This window comes from Camponotus vicinus, unplaced genomic scaffold (genome assembly GCF_025532165.1).
Source record: "Camponotus vicinus isolate PSW18456_S1 unplaced genomic scaffold, iyCamVici1.0 SCAF_4, whole genome shotgun sequence".
Taxonomy (NCBI): Eukaryota; Metazoa; Arthropoda; class Insecta; order Hymenoptera; family Formicidae; genus Camponotus; species Camponotus vicinus.
This window is the reverse complement of record NW_028141976.1, coordinates 10,485,407-10,508,526: the sequence shown is the minus strand read 5'-3', so window position 1 is coordinate 10,508,526 and position 23,120 is coordinate 10,485,407. Positions and strand designations below refer to the sequence as shown.

Here is a 23,120-nt window from a genome sequence, read left to right as displayed (position 1 = left end):
AATTTGCAATTAACAATTCCATATTTTTTCTTAAAAACAACTATGTGTTTTCTTTACACCAATTGATTCCTCTCATTATTTTGTACATAAAAGTATTAAGGTAAGATAATCGAAAAATGAATATTTTACAAGATATTTTACGGTTTATGTAAAATTAAGAAATTATTTCAAGCATCATAACTCAAAAAGTACTTAACGGAAAGGTACTTAATTATAGTGTTTTGGAAAGCTCTCGAAATAAGCTACAAGAATGTACAAAAATATATAGGGTATTCCATTTAAAAAAATTGAAGTGACCTTCACGTGACCTTCAAATGACTCTTCAAGGTCAAACCAATGATACCATCTTATGGCCCCCTCGAAACCATACAACTTTTGTCTAAAACATTTTTCTCTATCTTGCTTATTTTTCGAGTTATTTGGCTGCCTAAGTTAAAATGGGTCACCCTGTATATGTACATGTTTCAAAATCATACAAATAAATTTATTAATCAAGATATGTGCAATAAACACTATGACTTAGATTCTTGTAAGTCTCCTGTTTTTGTGATTGTACATTAAAAATCCTTTATACCCATAATATATATTCACAGCTTGTTTAATTGTGAATATTAAATACCTTAGTGACATTAATTATAAGTACTGAATAATTTTATTTAGTATATAAAAAGTATTTGATATTATGTATGAATAATTATATAAAGAATTTTATATTATTCACTTTGAATGAAAGATATTTTCTTGAAGTTTCATATTCATCTTTAATTTTTAATAGTTTGTAACACGTTAGAGTATCTATGACACTGATTTAAATAAACCATTCATTTGGATTCTAAAAAAATACAAGACTATGTATCATATGTATATGTATGTATTTCTTCAATTAAAATGTTATGATTAAAATTGTCATGATTAATAATTCTATGTGAATTTTAATTATATAAATCATTTTAGAAATACGTATGCAATAAGTAAACAAATCACTTTTGTCAAATTTATACAGATGGATTTCCACTTACTGATTATTAATCCATTGCTCCTATGCGAAGCTATGTTTCATTCCAATTCTTGAATATTATTCGAACGATTTCAATTGCATGTCAAGAAACAAATAATTGAAAATACATAGATACATATTTCTTGTCTCATTATTTTTATCATTTTTTATAAATATCTCAAATATTAAAAAAAAATATATTTCACAATTTTGTTATAATAATAAATTATTGTATATGTTATACAGGGTGGGCCATTTTAATCTATGCACCCAAATTTCTTTGTACCTAAGACAGATACGGAAAAATGATTCAGACAAAAGTTTTATGGTTTCGAGGGGGCCATAAGATGGTATCATTGGTTTGACCTTGAAGAGTTATTTGAAAGTCACATGAAGGTCACCTTTAATTTCTTAAATGGAACCTACTATTTGTCATTGCACATTCTTGTAGCTTATCTCGAGAGCTTTCCAAAACACTATAATTAAGTACTTTTTTGTTAAGTACTTTTTGAGTTATGAGGCTTGAAATAATTTCTTAATTTTACATAAACCGTAAAATATCTTGTAAAATATTCATTTTTCGATTATCTTACCTTAATACTTTTATGTACAAAATAATGAGAGGAATCAATTGGTGTAAAGAAAACACATAGTTGTTTTTAAGAAAAAATATGTAATTTGCAATTAACAATTCCATATTTTTTCTTAAAAACAACTATGTGTTTTCTTTACACCAATTGATTCCTCTCATTATTTTGTACATAAAAGTATTAAGGTAAGATAATCGAAAAATGAATATTTTACAAGATATTTTACGGTTTATGTAAAATTAAGAAATTATTTCAAGCCTCATAACTCAAAAAGTACTTAACAAAAAGGTACTTAATTATAGTGTTTTGGAAAGCTCTCGAGATAAGCTACAAGAATATGCAATGACAAATAGTAGGTTCCATTTAAGAAATTAAAGGTGACCTTCATGTGACCTTCAAATAACTCTTCAAGGTCAAACCAATGATACCATCTTATGGCCCCCTCGAAACCATAAAACTTTTGTCTGAATCATTTTTCCGTATCTGTCTTAGGTACAAAGAAATTTGGGTGCATAGATTAAAATGGCCCACCCTGTATATATATATATATATATATATATATATATATATATATATATATATATATGTGTATATATATACACACATTACATATGTGTATACACACACACACATTATATTAATATATATATGTATATTTTATATATTAATATAAATTATGTAATAATATATATGTATTAATATATATTATGTAATAATATATATGTATTAATATATATTATGTAAATTTATATACACGTATATATAATTAGTAAATTTATATATATAATTTACATAATGTAGTAATATATATAATAATTTGTTATGAAAGCATATATATATATATATATATATATATATATATATATATATGTATATGTATATATATACATACACAAATTACATCATATTTACTAGATATTTACAAATTGCACTATATTTTATTTACAATCATTTGTTTTCAAAATAAAGAATTTCAGATATTAGTGTGCATGAAATAATATGATATAACAACAAAAACTTTCGTTCAAGATTAAAATAAATTATAAATTTAATATATTATAATAATTTAATGTATTTTATATCAATAAGAAAAAATAATAAAATGCTAAGTTGTGTGCAGATATTATATTTTATAAAGATATCACACAATATATATTTAAAATTTGATAATTTTATTTTTTGGCAATTTATTATCCTCGCCATTCTTTTTTACATCTTCTTGCAGAGATTCTATAGCAGAATTGTCCATTTTCTCTACTGTAATGACATTGTCTTCCTTGCTCTTCATCAAGTCAGGACAATCTTTCTTTAAATGTGTTACAGCTCCACAAATCTTGCAACAACCACCATGGGGATAAATTCCTTTTGGATTATCAGGGCATTCCACAGCAATATGTCCCTGCTCGCGACAGATAAAGCACTTAGCGTATCTATAAGTAGAATTCTTGTTGACTTTGCATTCAAAATGAGTGTGCTCTGTCGAGCCGCATTTGAAGCAGATGCCAGTACAGGCTTCATCGCGGCCAAGCTCAGGACAATCCGACAAATTGTGTCCAGACTTGCGACAATTAAAACAGACTTGTTTTTTAATGCGCGTCAAAGCCTTCTCAGCCCTGCGTCTCTCCAACTTCATTGCCATATCCACTTCTGATTTTGGTATGCCTGAAAGTAATGACATTTTATACTTATTTTATATTGTTATTATCTAACAATAATAGTATATTTTATAGAAAACTTGCTTATTAAATTCAAATCCTCTGAGACTTATTTACATCTTTAAATTAGATTTCTTAGTATTTTCTCAGAAAGTTTAATAAAAATATATAAAGAAAAGTTGAAATAATTGATCTATGTGATGTCTTTGTATCAACGATAACAATATATAAGCTTTAAATATGTTTCTGCCATTTCTTATCATTTTTTTAAAATTTTATATAAATTCTTAAATATATATATCTTAATGCACTTTTTTGTCAATTTTTAGCATCAAAATTTGTAATATTTAACACAATGTATATTTACCCTTTAGTATCAATTTTTGTTTAAGTTCTGTCAATCTTTCTGCATCCTCCTTCTTTACAGGAAATCCATCATACGTAACGATTTCAATTTCCACACCATTAATTATCATTTTTGTAACACCAACATTTGGTTTCCTCCTTTTATATTCTCCTCTTTCCTTAAGTTTCTTTTTCCCTATTATGCTACTTTTATCTGATGTATCTTTTTTAAACTTTTTAGACTTATCATTAGGTGTTTCCAATTTTCTCTTCCGATTTCGTTTCTGTCGTTTACTTAATATAAGAGAATTTGAATTCTTGTCATCTTGTGAAATTATCGATTCTTTTTCATTTGGTATATGTGAATTATTAATGTCTCTCTTTTTTGGTTTAATTTTGTTAGGAAATTCATCTGATCTATTATTTGTTGTTTCAATTTTTGTGCTTTCTGTTTCTTTATTACTATCAGATGCAATATCATTTTTAGAAATTTCTGTGAAATTTGTACGATCTTTCTTTGATTCTGACTTCTTATGTTCCTTTATGTCAGACTTAGATCTATTGTCATCAAACTCTGCCCAATTCCGATCAACATTTTTGTTAGTACTATTATCAAATGTATCATTTTGATCCTTTAATAATTCTTTCGCCGATTTCTTTTTCTCCAACACTTTTTTATTTTCATTTTCTTCTCTTTGCTGTTTCATTATATGCCATGGTGTGGCTTCATTTGGCAATCTCTCATTTGATGCTTTGGATCCTCTTGCTCTTGCATATCTGGTCATTTTCGAGCACTGAAAAAAAAATTTATATTACGAACTCTATATAAACTTACTGAAAAAAAATTTGTTAATCTTTTAGTCTGAGTCTTCCTCTTCGATATTTTAATTTATTGATTCTTTGTAATTTCACATTAAATTTCACTTAATTTTCCTGTTAATTATTTCGATGTTGTTAAATTCTTACGTTATTAAACTGCTAAATTTCTTTAATTTGCTTATATGCCGGATTTCTTAAGCCTTTATTTTTTAAATATCAATACTTATAACTCTCGTCAAAATATTTATCAATAGACACTCACGTGTATAGATAAAAATTAGAGGTTAAAAAAAGCAAACTATAGTTACCACTTACAACTAGAAATGTAGCTAAAGCCGACGGCACACGGTACGATTTTTCGTACTGGATTTGATAAGATTTAGTAAAATACTAAAAATGCACCAATCAGAATGCAGCATTTCTAATATTTTACTAAATCTTATCAAATCCAGTACGAAAAATTGTACCGTGTGCCGTAGGCTTTAGTTGTTAAAAAAAATGGCCGCATTCAGCGGATTCAACTGCTAAGTAGCAATCGAACATGATTGGTTTCTACTTTCAGATCCGACCAATCAGAGTCAAATTACATCGGAAAACCTAGTAATGTTACCGAATTATTGAGGCCGCTGAATGTGGCCAATGACATACGACGGATTCGTCGATTGGTTGTTTGATAGGGAATTTCTAGGATCCCGAAAATTTCTTGCAATAACAGTCAGGCTGTGTTCCAAAATTCACTGCCAGCATTGAAAATCTATAGTGTACGTTACGTAAACTATAGATTTTCAGTACTGGCAGTGAATTTTGGAACACAGCCTCAATCATATGCAACCTCCGGGAACTTAGCCGGACAACTTCGACTTTTTAAATTTTTTTTTTTTTTAATCGTTTGTTGGTCGTTTGTCGGTGATTGTTGGCCTAATTTCAACGTTTGTTGGTTTATATTTTTTTTTTAAACAAAAAAATAAAAATTAGCGCGAAGTTAGCTGGAAAAATTTCATTTTCGTTCAAAAAGCGGTTAAATCGATACGCAATCATTCGCTGATGATTGTTGGTTTAATTATAACGTTTGTTGGTTCGGTATTTGCTTAAAAAACGAAAAATAAACTTTTACATTAAGGCCGAATCTACAATAGGAATAAGCGTGTGTGTGTGTGTATGTGTGTCAGCTCCATGCTGTCGTAAGAAATTAACCAATCATATTCGATTACTATTTCACATTCAACTGTGATTGATCATATTCCTTAAGGCTTATTCCTATTGTAGATTCGGCCTTAATGTAAAAGTTTATTTTTCGTTTTTTAAGCAAATAATGAACCAACAAATGTTATAATTAGGCCAACAATCATCTCCAAACGATTCCGCATCGATTGAATTAATTTTTTCAATTTTTAAAACATATTTCAAATTTTTTTCAGTCTTTTAAGTCATTTTTACGTACCATGTGAACAGAGCCACACCAAAGCGTGCGTAATGCGGAATAGCGCTGATTGGCTGCTCTATGACGCACTTTCTATTCCGCACGCTCTATTCCGTACCGTGTGATTTCACCCTAAGTACGAAGAAAATACCATTGAAATAAGTTGCTCTCAAGCTTCTCTCTGATACAAATTCGCGAAAAATGGCAGAATTTGTGGAAAAACGATGTCAGGATATGATACCTCAGTTGGAGCAAATGAAAAGCATCAAACTTTTTGATAAAAATGAAATTCGGTGAGTCTTTTTTTTTGTGGATTTCAGAGAGCCTGTCTTCAATTGAAATGGATTAAATTATATGAGTGTGTATTTACAAGCACTATAATCGTTAAGTGTGTTGACATATTTCAGGAACATTTCTAAGAAACTCAAGGAACATGAATATAAGATTCAACGACAAACAAAGTGTAAGGAGGATTATCTCTGTTATATACAATATGAAATGGATCTTTTAAAGTTGATTAAACAACGTAGAGATGTAAGTAATTGAGGCTTATTGTATTTAAATATATTTTTGCCAGAAATCCAAGTAAAATCAATCTTAGGATGTCATGTGCTTCAATATTTTAACATTTATGTTATATGTGAGCTTTGAACTGAAGAACGCAAATAAAGTTTGTCTTAAGATTTTAAACAGCCTGACATTTGTTTCTTCAAGTTCAATAGTCGATTTTTGAAAAGAAATTGTGTATATAAATCTTTAAATTTTTTATCAATTCAATGTTGAGTCAGAAAAAATTACATATGTGTATAAAATATAATATTCAAAGATATGACTTGAAAAAGATTTTATATATATATATATATATATATATATATATATATATATATATATATTTATGCTGTAATTTTAAACAGTTTTCACAATAATTGTTCATAAATTTATAATTAAAGTAATATTTAATTTAATAGGCTTTCTGAATATTAGATAATCCTTAAGATATATCCTTGAAGCATTTGATAAAGATTTATAAGTCCAACTACTTTGAGCTTTGTAGATTTTGTCACATAATAAATTCTTCATATAGTTTATATATATTATAAATAACATCTGCACACATTATTTCTGATACATCTTTTTTAGAAATATGGTATTAACCAAAATAAGTCAGACATTGAATTTGCTATAACTGCTAAAATGAATAAGTTGTACGAAGATGCAATATGTAATTTTCAAGACGACATTAGATTTTGGATTGCTTATGTGAAATTTTGTAAGCATATAGTAAGTATCAAATGTAAATAAATTTTTCTGTTTCGTTACATTCATATAATTTAATATCAGCATTGTTTAGCATTCTTACAGTAATATCAGCAAAATATTAAATAAAATGTTGCAAGTGAACAGAGATAAGCCAAAGTGCTGGCACATAGTGGCACGTTGGGAATTGGAAGAAAACAAAAATAAACAAAGTGCTCGGCAATATCTTCTTAGAGGCTTAGAAATTCATCCCGATTCTCAATTGTTGTACATTGATATTTTTAAGCAAGTATCATAAAAATGTATATGTCAGATATTTCTGTTGCAATTTATTAATCACAAAATTTATTTGTATTTCAGATTAGAATTAGAGAATCGTTTAACTGTAGCTCCTAATAACAGTGAAAATAATGAGAATAAAGAAGATAATTTGGCAGTGGAAAATGACGAGATACCATTCTCACTAAGAACAGCATACATTGTATATCAACAGGCTTTTGAGTGTATCAAGAATATTAAATTTATAATAGAGTTGCTTAACATTACAAAGGAATATAATGACACAGAGAAATTACAGAAGAAAATTATTAGGTATGTGTACACATATGTAATATAAACTTTCATCAAATAAAATGAGATAAACATAAGCCAATTTGTGTAAATGATTAACTTGCTAAACATAATTAATCTGTAATTGTAGTGATATGATTCGAGAATATACCCTTGAACCTTTAATGTGGGATACAATGGCACGTCGTGAATTGCAAGGTCTTAACGATATACCAATGGAAATCGAGAATTCCGAACAGACTTCCCTGAGAGATCGCATCACGTCCTGTACCAAGGTTTATCAAACCGCTGTAAAGAAAATTAGAAATGAAGAAATGTGGTCATTATACATAGAATGTTTACTGGAGATCAATCATGATCTGCAATCGTTACGAAATTTCAAGAGGAAACTCTTGAAAACTGCTTTGATGCAGGCTCATCAGACAAAAAAGCTGAGCGAAAAATATTATTTACACTGGGTATGTGTTTGAAGATACTTTCTATCTATGTTTTTTATAGTATATGGGTCTTATTTAACAATAAGATAATCAAATAATTTTTTTATATAAAAAACAAAACTTGAGTAAACAATTAGTTTATTTCTAAATTAAGATTTATCTTCTTTAAAATAATATCTACCTTCGTCTGTATTATTTATCTATTTCAATAATATCTCTGCTGTTTGAGACACTTTCGCACATTCAAAAAAAATATATATATCTCAGGATAAAAATGATTATGATGTCGTTTTATAGATCGATATGTTGAGCATCGACAAAGAGCGCGACGAGAGCGCTCGGAAAAAATTTTTCGAAGTGTTGTGCGAAGCGACTGATATTATACCAAATAGCGTTAATCTTTGGCACGCGCGAATCAGTCATTTGTTGCAATCTGGCCAGGAGAAAGAAGTGGATGCTATCTTTCCCAAGGTAAGTAAATATGCGAATGATTACATAATCTTGTCGACACATTAAGGGACGTTTATTGTGACAAAATTATTAGATGACGCAAATTTTGGAAGAACAAGCATTACCTCTGTGGAAAATGCGGATTTTACACAGTCAAATAAGAAGCTCAAAGGAAGCTGAAGAGAATTTCCGAGCGGCTTTAGAGGTGCATCCATTAATCGCCAATGGTATCAGGCCCATATGGCTCGAATGGCTTGTCTTAACGAAAGGTATTATCAAGTCAAACTAGTACCGTTATAATCTTACAACTTTTATTTTACTTCTTGCCTTCGTTATTAAAAAATTCTAAAGTTATTAACAAAAGAGTCGCGTGCGCGCGAATATATTGATATATTTATTATAAAAAATCCCTCTTTTTATAATATTGATATTTTTACTTCAGGTATCCGTGCAGCTCGCGAAGAATACAAGAAGCTTGTCCTGCAACCTCCCAACTCATTGGAATTTCATATGAAAATGATCGCGCTGGAATACTTACAGCCGGAAGTTTCGCTAAAACACATGCGGTATATTTACGATGTGATGACGCACCAATTCGGAGCAGAAAACATGTCTATCTGGATAGATTATTGTAGCTTCGAGATGAAGCATGGAGATCCGAAGAAACCCGGCGAAATATATAAGAGAGCAATCAACGTGTTGAATCGCAATTTAATAGAGACCTTTATGGAAGATTATGGTATACTCTTAACTAAATTCTCAGCAAAGTGATAGAATGTTAGCGCGTGTTATAAATATATCATGCATGCTTAACACATACTCGTACTGATTATTTGTTAATTAATAATTTGATATCAAGTTCATGTCATATCATCTAAGCAAATGTTTAATATACCGGCCTTACATCATGATGAAAGTCTTTTCATTTGATATAACATTTTATATATTGCTTTTCTCCTTCTGATTTCTTTGTATCTGTTGAAATAGAATGTACAAACAAAACACAATTTATTGTTATCTATTTTGTGGAGTAAAAAAATATGTTCCTATAAATAAAGATAAGTTGTCCAAGATACAATAATTGTCCTACAACACATACTGATTGGCTGTCAAAAAAATATGTAGAAATTTGATAGGAATTTTGTATATTTCCAAAATGATAAAAGCCATATGTTTTTTTTTATTATAGAAAATTTCTTATTTGCTAAATAATTTTAATTCTTGAAAATAAAATTATATACCTTTTTTGATAAATATTACAAATAACATAATTCATATTATACAATATACAAATAATATACAAATAACGAGATGAATGCCGTTAAATAAAAAAATATGCTATGAATAATTAAAATTTTCTTGCATTTTGTTTAAAAATTATTTATTATTACATAATAAAACATAGTAAAAGATTTAACAAAAAAAATTTATGTAAAAAGTGTAATATTTTACATAGACAAATAGAAAATTTTTTACTACAAAGAATGATTAAATAAAATTTAGACTTCCAAACGAGGAAGAAAAATATAAACGATTTCAGCAATTTTTATTGATTGATTACAAATATACATCAACTGTTGTATTATTGTTTATTATTTCGTATCCTCTAGCTTCGTTTTAATGACTTTTACTTAAGAAGGATAAACATGCTAGAGAGATGTCTGTTGTTCCAATTTTGTTTTGAAGGTTTAAAAAATTTAATTCTTTATTTTATTTAGAAATATAAGAATTAATTTAAGAAATTAATTTTATACATTTATATATAAATATATATACATCATACACATTATATAATTTATAGAGAATAGATATTGAAAATATAAGAATTGGTCATGTGAATCATCACCATTTTGAACAGCATTTTTTACTTTTAAGTTTTCAAATAATTTACAGATTATAAAAATACTTGAAAAAAAGTTTGAAGTATTTTCTAACACAATCATAATGTTTATCTTTTATGAATCGTGAAAGCACTTAAGAATATAAAAGAATTATATGCGAGTATATTTTTTTATCCTTCTTATCTTACAATGAAAAAAGAATAAAATAATAAATTTAAAGTTATTTATTAAAGCAAGTTGAGATTAGTAGTAAATCAATTGCTCAACATCATCTCACTCATATTTATCCCGTGACAAGAAATTTGAAAATAATCGAATGTTCCGCGCGACTATATATTCGTGCAGCACCAAACACCATATTTCGAATAATGGCAAATTGGATTACATCGACAACTAATTACAGAGACCGTCGGCGACACACTCTTCGATTCTTACATTAGTTTTATATAAAATGTGGCCTTAAACTTTACAAAACATGAGGCACGCAGCTTTGCGCGCGCTAATTAAGAAACATCGTTATTTTATTACAATAAGATATTCATCTGAAATTTGAATATAAAATTTTTTTCACAACAGCAAGGGTTAAAAGTTCTAAGAATATTTAAATGAGTTAAACGTACATTTTTATTTTTATATTTTTTAGATGTAAATCAAAATATTTATAGCTTCTACTAAATTATTTTTCTCTTGGATTTTCAATTTTAATATTTTAAAATAATAGTGTTTATAATTATTGCTATAAAAATTCGCTAGATTTTTTACTTTACATTTTTAGTCTGTTTTATTGAATTTTATGATTTTTAGATATTTATATTCAAATTTATTGATTATAAAATATTTCAATTTCTGAACTTGAAAAATTTTGAAGATTCTTATACTTTTAGACCCTTACATGCTCCAAAGATAAATATCTTATAGTTTCTTACACTTATATAAAGTTTAACAGGCTGTTCACTTTTAGCAATGCGATTAAAAATTACAATAACTTTGGTATGTGACTATATTAAGAGTCTCAGTCCTTCCTAACGCACATTGTGATTAATGCTTGTCTTTAGTTAATAAAAGTATTTGAATACATATTTCCATTACACTCTGTAAGTTATTTTTACATACATTATTTTTGACATCTTTGTTATTTTCAGATCCATTTGCAAATTTCGAATTACATAAATAATGAACGATAAAAAAATTTAGATTCATTCTATAATTTTCAATCATGATTATTTCACTTAAAACATTTGTATATTACGTAATAAAGTAAATAATTATACATTTTTTTCTTAGATTTCACATATGTATAATCTGGATAATTTTCACTTAGGATTTTAAATTTCTTAAAATTTCGATTATGTTTTAGACTCTGGATGTCTTAAATTGTAAATCTTTTTTAATCTTACATGATTTGGATACAAAAATTTTTAAGAACCTATAGTTTAGACTTTAGACCTTACTTTTATATTTCGGCTATTTGGAATCAAAGACATTTGAATCCTCTAAAATCGAGAATCTTTAAATTATAAAAGTAAATTCTTATTGAATTTCTTAAATTCTGATTTTTTTAAAGTTCTACATACATGAAAATTTAAATTTATTAAATTCTTGAATTCTAGATTTATTAATGTAATTGTAATATATCTAGAGAAACAATAATCTTTTTCTGACTACTTTAGACGATTTATGATTCGTGACGAAATTCGGGACAGATTTCTATTTATATAATTCTATGTATTATACAATGTAGAAAATATTTAAACAAATGAAATATATATATACAGTACCCTCCATAAGTTTGGAAACACTCTATAAAGGTATACAATATAAAGAAAATAACTTTAATTTCTTTGATATTTGCCGGATGTTATATCCTTCTTCTTGTAAAATAATAATCTTGACTCGCAATTATGGAATCTGGCACGTCGGAGCCATTTTTAATGATTGTAGTAATTTTTGTTACTTTTATAGAAACTAAAATCAAACTGCACTTAAATGAGTTCTTATTACTCTGATGTATGTTTCTAATGCGCGTAAACATTACAGGCATTCCACTACAGCATCTGATATGCTGTAGTAGCACTAATTGGCAGAACAAATTAACGCGCGAAATTTAACTCCGAGCAGTTCGCGTAATAATTATTCGACATATTTTCGGTATAAACAGGCGTCATATCATCATTTAAACGTCTTGCAGTATATTCATATGAAAAATCTGCACAGATTGCTGCCATGCGATTGTTTATCTGTAAAATGCAATGTGTTTCCAAACTTATGGAGGGTAGTGTGTATGTGTATATATATATATATATATATATATATATATATATATATATATATATATATATATATATAGCACAAAAATCGCAAATAGATTTCTGTTTTGTATCTTGTCGCGAATTATAGATCGTCTAAGATAAACTTTAGAATATAATCTAAAAAAAATATATACGTAATATCTCATAAGTATTTAAAAAAAGTATATGTGTCGCGATAGACTACAATATAGTCTCGTTAATTTTGGGCCTCTAGGAGAAAATTTTTGAAGTACAAAAATTAAAAATCTGAATATCGTGTGTAAATAATATCTTCTCCACAATGTAATTACTATACACTTACGCAGTTCGCGTATACAAAGCTAACAAATTAGAGTAAAAGTATGTGTGGTGAGGTGCCAAAATTAACGAAGCCAAATTTAAGAAAATTCTACTGTATTTAGAAATTAACAAAACTACAATTCCTGTTAGCGAACGCGCGACCCATTTACCTATCTAACGGTTACAATACTCTCAATGTAAAGATGAATAACGCAGAGAGTTATATATATATATCGAGAGAAAAAGAAATGTTGAAAAAATAAGAAGATACAAACTCAGCATGTCGAACAAAACGGACTCACGCGAAACGTCAATCAGAAAGGCGCGACAATCGCTGTCGCTTCGCCTCTGCTTGACGGTAAAGAGGCGCATTCGTGCCATTTGTTTGTGTGAGGATCATAGCACTCGACGGTCGAAATCGTGATCTGCGTGCGGTAGAAGTTGATCTCTTGCGACTGATCGCCACCTATGACATAGAGCCGGCTGTCGGCTGCCGCGACAGCCGGATAAGATCTGCCCATACTCATGGGAGCGACGGCGCTCCATTTATTCTGCAAACATCGGTATTAACGAGCATGAAAATCGATAAAAAACTAGGAAGATCCGAAGAACTTTACCTTTTCAAACGAGTATCTTTCGACCGACGTTAGAACTTCTTGATTTTTACTCGTTCCCCCGACAACGTACATGTATCCATCGAGGATCGTGATTCCCATTTGTGAACGTGGTGTGAGCATTGGCGCCAAGTAATTCCATTCTCTGGTCACGGGATTGTAACTCATCACATCCTGACGATGTCGGCTATTGTGAGTACAGCCACCAACGATATAGATTAGTCCTGCAAAAAATGTAAATTAGAATGTGATATACTTTGTTCAGAATTTAAAGAAAAAGATATATGATCGTATACTGTCTTTTATAAAATATTACTTAACATTTTTAATTACAGTGAAGAAATATCTTACTAAATAATTACCTTAAATAAATGATTTAATATTATTGGATTAAAATGCATATAAAACAAAAGATAGATATAAAATGGAGAAATGAGAAATTAACTATGTACTTTCAATTTCATTACGCTTTCAATGCTGCCAAATTGAAAAACAATAGATACATTTACGATTTTAATTATCAGGAGATATACATATAATCGAGTTGTAATGACGAGCTGTAATGACAGGACACTGTTAGATCTTAGAACCGGAAGTATTACCTTCGTACGCGACGACGCCCATACTAAATCGTGGCTCCGGAAGATAACCGTCGAGAGTCCACATGTTGGTGATCGGATCGTATATCTCAATGGCACCGCCAATGTCTTCGCCTACCCATCCGCCAAACGCATACAAGCAATTATCCAAGGCACAAAGACCGAAGTCGCATCTAGGCTCCTCCATACAAGCGATCGGGGTCCACACGTTGTCACGAGGGTCGTAGCACTCGCAATTGGCTATTATGCAAGATTCTAATTCACCGCCGACAACGTATACTTTGCCATCCAGAAGAGCTACTCCAGGAAGAATGCGTCCTATGCTAATCGGAGCTACTTCGCTCCATTCTCTAGAGAAATTAATGAGAGAGTAAGATGCCTTACTTGATTACTCTTATTTAATAAAAGAAGACATTTTATCCATTTATCAAAAACAAAATCCATGTAAAACATTAATAAGTGAGTAAAGAGTAAAATGGAATAAAAAAAGAAATATATAAAGTAACAATTTATTTATCAAAGAATAAAATTGAAGTATTGAGTTTTGTTTTACTATTTTCACTTTAATTACTAAAAACTGCGAGGGAAGAGAAGAAATAATATATTGTTATATACCCAGTGAATATGTCGTATTTTTCGATAGTTTCGTAAGTACTCTCGGCAGTTCTACCCCAGCTGTCCGCGGAGTGTTCTCGCTTGGATCCACCAATCACTAAGATGTTCTTCCTAGCGCAGACTCGGGGCTGGGCATGAAGAGGCACCAGGCAACCTTTATTCGAGACTAAATCTTTCTGAATGGATCGCAGTGCGACGATAAGACTTGCGTCTTTGCACTCTAAAATAATACGCTCTAGTCTTGCTAATGAACACAATCGCAAGCGTATGTGGCCGAGGATCTCGAATACATAGCATCTCCGCGCGGGGATGTCGTGAACGATCCAATTGTACGCAGCTTGGAAGACCTAATAGAAAAGAAATGAAATATATCATATACACACGTGTGAGAAAATTAATTTATTTCGACATGTCTCTAAAGAAAGAAATTCACCTTTCTCGTTTATAACGTCATGTCGTCATCAAATCAATATAGCAAAAGTTAGAAACATAAGTTTAAATTCCGGGACTACTTAACGTTCTTTCTAACATTCCAAAACTTTCAAATACATATAATAAAGATATAAAAAAAAAAAAACAATTTATTTTGAAATAATTCGTTTTTATATCGCTAGCCATTTTAGATATTTCTAGATATCTTGATTAATTCATAATTAATTTAGTTAATTAAAAATTAATTTTAGTTAATTACAATTAATTTAAAAATCATAGAATAACAAACCTGACATTCAGTATCAATGTGAATGTAATCGCTACTAAGAAACTGAACGAGATGCTCCTTGGGCAGATCCAGAAATTCTTCTTCCTGACAGACTTGAGGAAAATTGACTTCTATAAAACGTAGGGCAGTCTCCAAAAGATCCAGTCTGTTATGTGCTTCAGCAAATCTGTAATCAACAACAATGATAAATATATATACATATATTTAAATATATATACATATATGCTATTTTTATATTTTATTTTTAGAACAATACTTGTGATTATATTAGCATAAATATAATTGATTTCAAAAATATCAAAAGATTCCTAAATTATTAATTAAAAAAATTCAAAGAAAGAAACAAATATCTTTTTTTCTCATTTTTTTAGTCAAATTTGTGTTACATGAATTGTTGAATGTCATTATAATTTAATTGTAATTATAATATTATACATAATTTTATATTAATATATTATATGTAATTAATATATTATACTTATCGTATTTATTTATATGAAAAATATTTTTACTTTGTGTAATTTAAATAATAGCTAATATTTAATTTGTACTTGCATGCTGAATAAAGATCGAAAAATTCTTAGGTAATAAATTTTTTTTATTTGCTCTAGAGATTTTTATAGCATTATTATCTATAGCTGGTTCGGATTCTTTTTCTCTATTCTTTGAATTTGTTGATCTTATCTGTAATCTCACCTGTAAATTCCAAGAGCATTAGAATAATGTAGCTGCTGTTTGAGATAGTTGATACAACCAGCTACTACATCATCTAATTCTAGCATATCGGCAGCAGCGAATAGCTCCTGTACATTATCCTGAGTGATATCCACATTGCCACTATAGATAAAGTCCACCAGCTGGGAAAGAATGTGAGGGGAGATGGAATGAATCTCCACGAGTTCCTGCTGCTCTTCGACCAGGCCGACAGTGAACATGGCATTGAAGTAGGCGCTACCGGCAGCTAGAACTGATCTGTGTGCCCTGATGATTCTATCACCAGCCACCAACCCCACATCACTGAATTTATTCTTCAGCCTCTGCGCATTGAGGTTGCGCAAGAGCTTTGAAGGATAGTGGCCCACTGTATAAACGACACTGGATACTTCGGATGATTGCTTCACTGACTGTTGGTTAGTAAAACCTATATTGGAGTTGTGACCATTTTTCAAGGTCGGCGCCATGCCATCCGCCATGAAACCATCAAGTTGCCCTTTATCCACAGATCCTATAGAGGTTTTTATAATAAAAATGATGTTAATTTGCATGAACTTGTGTGAATTAGTGATAGCATTATAGTATTTTGAAAGATGCTTCAATAAGTTTATTTTAACATAATTCTACATATATAAGAATCTAAAGATTTATGTAAATGATAATAAAATAAAAAATAATGATGAATGTAACGATATGGATTCAAATTTAAAAATCTGAATTAATGCTGGAATTAATAAAAAATATAACATATTTTCTGTCTTTCTTAAATTCATAAATTTTATATTATTTCTCCTTCCAATACAAGAATTATTTTTACCTTAATAAATTAAATATAAAATGTATAGTAAATATATTACAATTTATATAAGAAAGCACATTGAACATATATTTCTAAATAAAGATGCAAACAATAACTTAAAAAACTATATATCCAATGGCAAGGACTTGTTGAAAATGCAATTGTTTTAATTGAAATTTTTTCTTAATGTGTTAAATTCCTGTTGAAAAACTCGAGGATTGTAAAAACTTTGAATTATGAATTTTTCAAGACTCTCAAAATTGCATCGAATAAGAAGAAATAACAGAGGTATTTTATAATTTTGTTTGCATCGATAGATTTTTGTCCAATAAATAATTCGACTCGATGATTTAATTATTGAAAGCTTGCAAAGACACTCACGACATAAACGAGAAAATACTCTGTAGACGCTGTTAAAGGATTTTGTGTTATTTTTCCCTTTTAGGCGCATCACTACCACCACATTTTTGACAAATTCAACGTTCGATATTTTTTTTAATTCGCACACGCGAACAGATCCTTCTTCGGAAACGGCGTCCGTTTACAATTTTTTTTGACAAGAGAAATTTGACATACGTCAAATAACCTATTTAAGTACGTGAAATCAGCTGCAAGCTACGACAGTAGTAGCATCGACGAGACGAGGAAATCCCTACCGAATTCCTAGAAAAATTTCTCCGAGTGTCTCTATGTTAATTATAGTCTATGCTTATAATTAAAGGTCTTGTGCTAATGCTAAATAGCTTTTAGGCTGAAAGCATTTTAAAAATAAAAAACAATGTTCAAATGTGCTTTTTTGTTAAAAAGAAATCGATTAAAAATTTGTTGAATTGAACAAGATACATCATAAATAAAAAAACGAAATTTCAAGAAATAAATGCAATGGCAAATTTAAAAGATTTCTATTTTCCCACGCACAAAAATATCGAAGATCAAAAAATTAGGAAAATCATCCTATATTAAACTATTAATCAACAAGAGAAAAAGAATATGACAATGTAATATAGATTTATATATTGTATATATTCCATATTCTCTATTGACACATGAACGTGTATATACAAGGAGTCTTTCTGTGAAAGATTTTTTTTCATTACTTTTCTTTTCTTTAATATAAAAAATGGGTCCTTACTAATTTGCAGCATATGTTTTATACATTGATTTGCGATCATTAGTGCACGCGAATTTCTCACTTTGTCTGACACGCTGAGATTTAATAATTAATTACCAGTGCATCTCTCAGAATGTGGTCCTGCTTGACAAATATTGTACATAAATGTGACTGTAACTGATACTTGACATTCATAACTTACATGTTCAGTAACAATTACATATATTATATTGATAAAAAAATTCATTTTTTATTATAGTATTACATAAAAAAAGAAACAAATTTTTTGATCAATATAATATAATGCTTACACAATATAATTTTCTTTTTTTAAAAAAGAAAAGAAAAACGCAATTGTTAGTGGTGTAGCCCCATCAACTTTCCTTATTAAAAAAAAAGATAATAATGTGATTCCTTTCTTTTTCATTATTTTTTTTTCTTAGCTTAATGTACATATCTTAATTCAGAAATGTCAATTGATTTGGTTTGCACAGTGTTTGTGATAAATACATATATAATAGAAAATAGAGATACTAGCCATAATTGTAGATGCAAAGTCAAAAATTTAAAAACGCTATGAAGCAAGAATCCACAGAAAGGAATCTAAACAAAATTTAACAATCATAAAAGTTTCTAACATAATTTCTTTGGAATTTATGTTAAGTTGACAAAATATACACCTAAACGCAAGTGTGACTTATGTTTGTCTTATAGATACATAAAGCTAGCACGCCATTTTTAAAATTATATGCTTCTGGATTCTCACATTTATTTTTAAATTCTTATCAGTTTTATTTCTGGATATTCACTCGAAAAAAAATTTCAATTATATAAATTTTTAAATCCTTAAATTCTTAAACCCAATACATATATATTAATATGTTTAAATATTTAAGTTTTCAAATTATTCTGCATTCAGATTTTATTCATGAAATCACTGTCTGTTCCAATTGTTAATGTTCCAGAATTCTAAAATCATCATTATACTATTGAAATATATACATATATACTTGACATAAATTTTTTAATAATACCTAAATTCTTGTATTTAGACTCTAAAAATTTTTAGTTACATCTTTATCATTTTTAAATCCTTTAATTTTTATATCTTTATAGATTCATACATAGGTCTCTAAATTCTTAAATATCATATGATTTTAACTCATTTAAATTATTCTATTCCTTTTCGAATGTTCTACATCCTAAGAGGAATTTCTAAAGAACTCTGACAATCAAAGGATCTAAGTTCAAAAAAGCTCCAATTCTTTTTCTTTGTATATATCTATTGTACAGTAGATCATGCTTTTAATTGGAATATTTACAATATATTTACGCTTTTATTTACGACTGTTCTTTTGTTCTTATATCAGTAACTACGTTTTTAGATCCTTGAATTCTCAGATTTAGATTCACAAATTGTGTATTTTCCTTTTTAAACCTATGTTCCTTTTTTCAACTTTTTGATTCCTTCATTCCTATAATTTTATTTTTGTAAATACTCAAGCCTAAAACAAATCTCACATACTCCTCATAATACAAGAATTTAGATATAAGCAAACATATATCTCGACTTACAAGGATTTAAAAATACAAAAGTTGACAAATTCTTTCTCGAGAGAATATAAATATCCAGAATATTTTCTTTCCCATTCAATTTGATAACTTGCAAACATTACTTTTATTGCAAAGAAAAAATAATGTTTACAATTAATATTATTTACAATATGTTTATTTTGCAAACGGATTTTCATAGATTTTCGTAGATTTGTAGATTCTTAAATCCTTTTTGGTCACTGGTTAGCTGAATTATTAAAGTCTTGGGATTTTACATTTTTTAATTTCTAATTCCACAGATGTTTAAATATTCTTTTAGTTTTATAAGCTTTTTTTTAGATATTAATACTTTTAATCTTAATAATTCTTTAAATTTCTAATTATGTATGTTTATATTTTTATATCTTTCCTAGGTTCTTAATTTCACAAGAGTCAAACTCTTGCTAAACGATTTAAGACCGAGAATTAATTGATTCGACTTTTGTTGCTGCTATATTTTTGCAATATGTTTCAAGTTAAAGAATCTGAAAATTCAAAAAATGTACCCAAGAAAACAGAAATTTAAGAATTCAAGACTAGAAGAATAAAATCAGATCTATAGATAGATTATAGATAACTGATGTTATCCAGAATTCTATCTATAGACACCAATTCTCTAAAATGTTATTTTAAAAAAGAATCCAACAACCATCTAAGGATTTAAGTCTCCAGAAGCGTACAAGATCGTGTCTCCCTTTCCTCACAACGAAGAGGATGACGTTTATCTCTTAATGAATATTATTTACACAGGGCATATACATTTATACGATATGTTATAATCTCTTTTTTGGCAACGAACCGAAGGCCGATATAACGGTAGGTTTGGCGCCGGACGACGCGAGGGTCGTCAGAGTAGGTTGTGCGAGGAGCACCGTGGGCTTGGCTGTCGCGGCGGCGGCGGCAGCAGCTGCGACAGCAGCAGCGGCGGCGACGCCTCCGGACGCCACTTGGTCCCACTTACTTTTCCGCTTTTTAGCGTCGTCGGTTCTCAACGGTTCGTCGGCACCGCTGCCGGTGGAGCTATTTGGCCGCTTCGCAGTGCCAGATACGATCTCAATCTTGGTTTTCTCCTTGCGCGCCTTCTCAAGTTTGTCCATCTCCGTTTTCTGCACCTTGGCGAGTTCCTCGTAGTACGAATCCTTGCTCCATTTGAACGGATCAAACCTATCCGGTGGATAGTTGGTGCCCAGCTCGTTGATGCTACAAAACTGAATAAGTTTCTCGTAAATGGATGGATTCCGGAATTCCTTGCGCTGCTGGATCAATGTGTTCATGTCTAGCCCGTCACTTTCCATTTTCCGATACAACCTCGCAATCTTGTCCTGCAGTTCGGCGGGACATTGACCCGTGGGTTCTGGTGGTATCGTCACACCGTAAGGGTCCTTAGTTTCCCCGTTATTATCTGAAAGCAATTCTCCGGAACGCGAGGAGGGCGACCGGCGCTCAGCGCCGCCGCTACCGATGGCGGCGGTGACGGCGGTGGCGGCTACGGCAGTGCCAATGGCTGTCGCGACCGGGAGACCGTTCTCCTCGGGACGACCTTCCGCGACCGTCGTGGCGACCGTCGCGCTCGCCGTCGTCAACGACGGTGCCGGTGCTGGCGACGGCGACGGCGACGGCAGCGCAGCAACGGCCGCCCCCTCATCGTCCTCGGAGACTACCGTGTCGTCAAAATAAGAGACCAATCGTTGCACCTTCGTAGCCGCGCCCGGCAAGTCGCTACTACCGGCAGACTTGCCGACGACGGGACTGTGCGAGGCTGAACGGCCTCCAGATATGGGACTGGTGGCAGATCGGGCCTGGGGCTGACGACCGACTTGGGCATTATGCGGGGCGGCCCCCTGGGGAGTGTTCGAATTCTCCTCCTGCAGGCGCTCGTCTTCCACCCCGTCCTCGCCCTCCGAGTCGGTATAAGCGGAGTTGAGAGATGCCAGAGCAACACTTTGTACAGACATGGTTAGTTGGTTTTGAGTGCCCGCCGTGCTACCAAGCAATATTTTGTGTGGGAACTCACCGGTCTAGCGTTGCACAGCCTGGCCCAGCGCCCAACTGTGCCACGTGAGGGCTTTAGAGGCGCGGGGACAGGAAGGCTTTTATGGGCCCGATGGACACGTTGAGCTTTGGTCGCTTTTAGTACGAACCTAAAATTATATTATACATATATACCATGGTTGTCAATTATGTTATGTTAAGTTACATTCGCAATATTAGTCTCTTCAAAGATACATGTATGTTAAATTTTAATATATAAATAATAATTCTTATGTATATGTGTATACATTATTCTTTACAGAGATTTCAAGCATTTTGTAAATTTTTGTCTTTTAAATAATTATGAATATATTTAAAAATTATAAATAATAATTTAATTTTGGAGTTATGAATATATTTTGAAAAAATACAATTGAAGAAAAAGATAAAATAATTTTGATTTCAATAAATCTGTGTTTAAAAAGAATGTCTTTGTTATTAAATGGTGTAAATATACTGAAAAAATAAATTTATTCACTTTGTTTCTTTATATTTTTGTTGCATTTGTTCACAATGAAAAATTATACGAGGCGCGTACCTAGCGATATTTAATAATAATGCATTTTCATAGAAAATCTATATTTAAACTCAGATTATTGCTTTTACTGGCAAACATGTATCCATTTTATCCTCTTTCTTTTTTCACGGTTCTCTGATGCAAAATGTGTGACCGAATTAATATTTATTCAGTAAAATTTACTCCAAAATTTTCTCATGCCATAATTAGAACACAATCTCAATAGTCATTAAAGTCAATAAATAAATAGTGATAACGTTAATAGAAAGTAAAATTATGAAAGGATCACCTGATTTGTCTACTTCAGGTCGAACTGGCAAACAAAACGTAGGTTAGAATTTAACCAGATCACGACGAGTATATCGCCAGAGAGAAACCTGAAGGCGGCCACCAGCCTCGACGGGCAAATTTCCCAATGCTTGACGCGCCATCTGAAAAAGTGGACGTGAACTATGTCCGTTACGCTCGGTACATGTGGTTCGTGTCCGTGCTATGGTTCGTATCTGAACTAGATAAGCTGGATGAAGTGAGGTCGATCATCTCTACGGAAAATGTGTTCATCGAGGCTGATGGCCGCTTTCTCTGGTTTTTCTCTGATATCGCTAAGCAATGAGAAACTTTTCCCACTGACCTTAAACTTCAATGTCCAGGAATACCGCGTACAATTTAAATTTGTTTGTTTGCACATTACAATCGAATTATTAATACAATCGAAAATATATATTCAACGAAGAGTGCAAAATTTTATTCCGCCATCGGCAACCATCGACGCGTCCTCCCAGAATTCCCGAGATACTTTATTAGTAAGTTACTAGAATTGTTTGGTAAATTACTAAA

The 23,120-nt window shown here is 30.6% G+C and overlaps 4 protein-coding genes and 1 long non-coding RNA gene across 12 annotated transcripts; 2 read left to right on the top strand and 3 right to left on the bottom strand.

Annotated features, from left to right (window-relative positions):
- Window positions 1-2,697: 2,697 nt before the first annotated feature.
- Window positions 2,698-4,885, bottom strand: LOC145971135 (uncharacterized). Of its 4 annotated transcripts, XM_083098471.1 has the most exons (4): window positions 4,722-4,885; window positions 4,554-4,606; window positions 3,610-4,381; window positions 2,698-3,249 (listed from the first exon to the last, which is right to left on the bottom strand). In XM_083098471.1, the coding sequence occupies exons 3-4, from the start codon at window positions 4,370-4,372 to the stop codon at window positions 2,744-2,746; spliced, it is 1,269 nt and encodes a 422-aa protein (XP_082954597.1). In that variant the 5' UTR covers window positions 4,373-4,381; window positions 4,554-4,606; window positions 4,722-4,885; the 3' UTR covers window positions 2,698-2,743. The 4 variants fall into 4 exon arrangements, with proteins under 4 accessions (XP_082954597.1, XP_082954596.1, XP_082954598.1 ...); XM_083098470.1 differs by lacking the exon at window positions 4,554-4,606 and having other exon boundaries at window positions 4,669-4,885; XM_083098472.1 differs by lacking the exon at window positions 4,554-4,606.
- A 1,039-nt stretch (window positions 4,886-5,924) lies between these two features.
- LOC145971130 (U3 small nucleolar RNA-associated protein 6 homolog) lies at window positions 5,925-9,602 on the top strand. Its single transcript, XM_083098462.1, has 9 exons — window positions 5,925-6,119; window positions 6,234-6,360; window positions 6,967-7,107; window positions 7,178-7,368; window positions 7,444-7,674; window positions 7,784-8,111; window positions 8,388-8,561; window positions 8,635-8,809; window positions 8,983-9,602. The coding sequence occupies exons 1-9, from the start codon at window positions 6,028-6,030 to the stop codon at window positions 9,309-9,311; spliced, it is 1,788 nt and encodes a 595-aa protein (XP_082954588.1). The 5' UTR covers window positions 5,925-6,027; the 3' UTR covers window positions 9,312-9,602.
- A 467-nt stretch (window positions 9,603-10,069) lies between these two features.
- On the bottom strand, window positions 10,070-17,911 carry LOC145971129 (actin-binding protein IPP). The gene is made up of 7 exons (XM_083098461.1): window positions 17,413-17,911; window positions 16,215-16,743; window positions 15,519-15,684; window positions 14,798-15,144; window positions 14,186-14,532; window positions 13,587-13,807; window positions 10,070-13,520 (listed from the first exon to the last, which is right to left on the bottom strand). Exons 1-7 carry the CDS (start codon window positions 17,480-17,482, stop codon window positions 13,284-13,286), a joined length of 1,917 nt encoding a protein of 638 aa, XP_082954587.1. The 5' UTR covers window positions 17,483-17,911; the 3' UTR covers window positions 10,070-13,283.
- Window positions 17,182-17,939, top strand: LOC145971134 (uncharacterized). The gene is made up of 2 exons (XR_014438773.1): window positions 17,182-17,319; window positions 17,477-17,939. It is a non-coding gene; the product is annotated as an uncharacterized LOC145971134 (long non-coding RNA).
- A 96-nt stretch (window positions 17,940-18,035) lies between these two features.
- On the bottom strand, window positions 18,036-23,067 carry LOC145971131 (uncharacterized). Of its 5 annotated transcripts, none has more exons than XM_083098465.1 (3): window positions 22,915-23,067; window positions 22,573-22,596; window positions 18,036-21,876 (listed from the first exon to the last, which is right to left on the bottom strand). In XM_083098465.1, the coding sequence occupies exon 3, from the start codon at window positions 21,688-21,690 to the stop codon at window positions 20,509-20,511; it is 1,182 nt and encodes a 393-aa protein (XP_082954591.1). In that variant the 5' UTR covers window positions 21,691-21,876; window positions 22,573-22,596; window positions 22,915-23,067; the 3' UTR covers window positions 18,036-20,508. The 5 variants fall into 5 exon arrangements, 3 of the variants coding, with proteins under 3 accessions (XP_082954591.1, XP_082954590.1, XP_082954589.1); XR_014438772.1 differs by lacking the exon at window positions 22,573-22,596 and having other exon boundaries at window positions 21,536-21,676; window positions 21,750-21,876; XR_014438771.1 differs by lacking the exon at window positions 22,915-23,067 and having other exon boundaries at window positions 21,536-21,676; window positions 21,750-21,876; window positions 22,573-22,802.
- Window positions 23,068-23,120: the final 53 nt, after the last annotated feature.

Excerpts from the sequence above, each read along its gene's own strand:
- LOC145971135 (XM_083098470.1), bottom strand. The coding sequence starts at position 4,372 with ATGACCAGATATGCAAGAGCAAGAGGATCCAAAGCATCAAATGAGAGA. Across the intron at positions 3,250-3,609 it reads ACAAAAATTGATACTAAAGG|GCATACCAAAATCAGAAGTG; the intron begins GTAAATATACAT and ends CATTACTTTCAG.
- LOC145971130 (XM_083098462.1), top strand. The coding sequence starts at position 6,028 with ATGGCAGAATTTGTGGAAAAACGATGTCAGGATATGATACCTCAGTTG. Across the intron at positions 7,108-7,177 it reads TGAAATTTTGTAAGCATATA|CATTCTTACAGTAATATCAG; the intron begins GTAAGTATCAAA and ends AGCATTGTTTAG. Across the intron at positions 7,369-7,443 it reads TTGTACATTGATATTTTTAA|ATTAGAATTAGAGAATCGTT; the intron begins GCAAGTATCATA and ends TTTGTATTTCAG.
- LOC145971129 (XM_083098461.1), bottom strand. The coding sequence starts at position 17,482 with ATGCGCCTAAAAGGGAAAAATAACACAAAATCCTTTAACAGCGTCTAC. Across the intron at positions 15,145-15,518 it reads ACATTGATACTGAATGTCAG|GTCTTCCAAGCTGCGTACAA; the intron begins GTTTGTTATTCT and ends CTTTTCTATTAG. Across the intron at positions 13,521-13,586 it reads AAAGATACTCGTTTGAAAAG|AATAAATGGAGCGCCGTCGC; the intron begins GTAAAGTTCTTC and ends CGATGTTTGCAG.
- LOC145971131 (XM_083098465.1), bottom strand. The coding sequence starts at position 21,690 with ATGTCTGTACAAAGTGTTGCTCTGGCATCTCTCAACTCCGCTTATACC.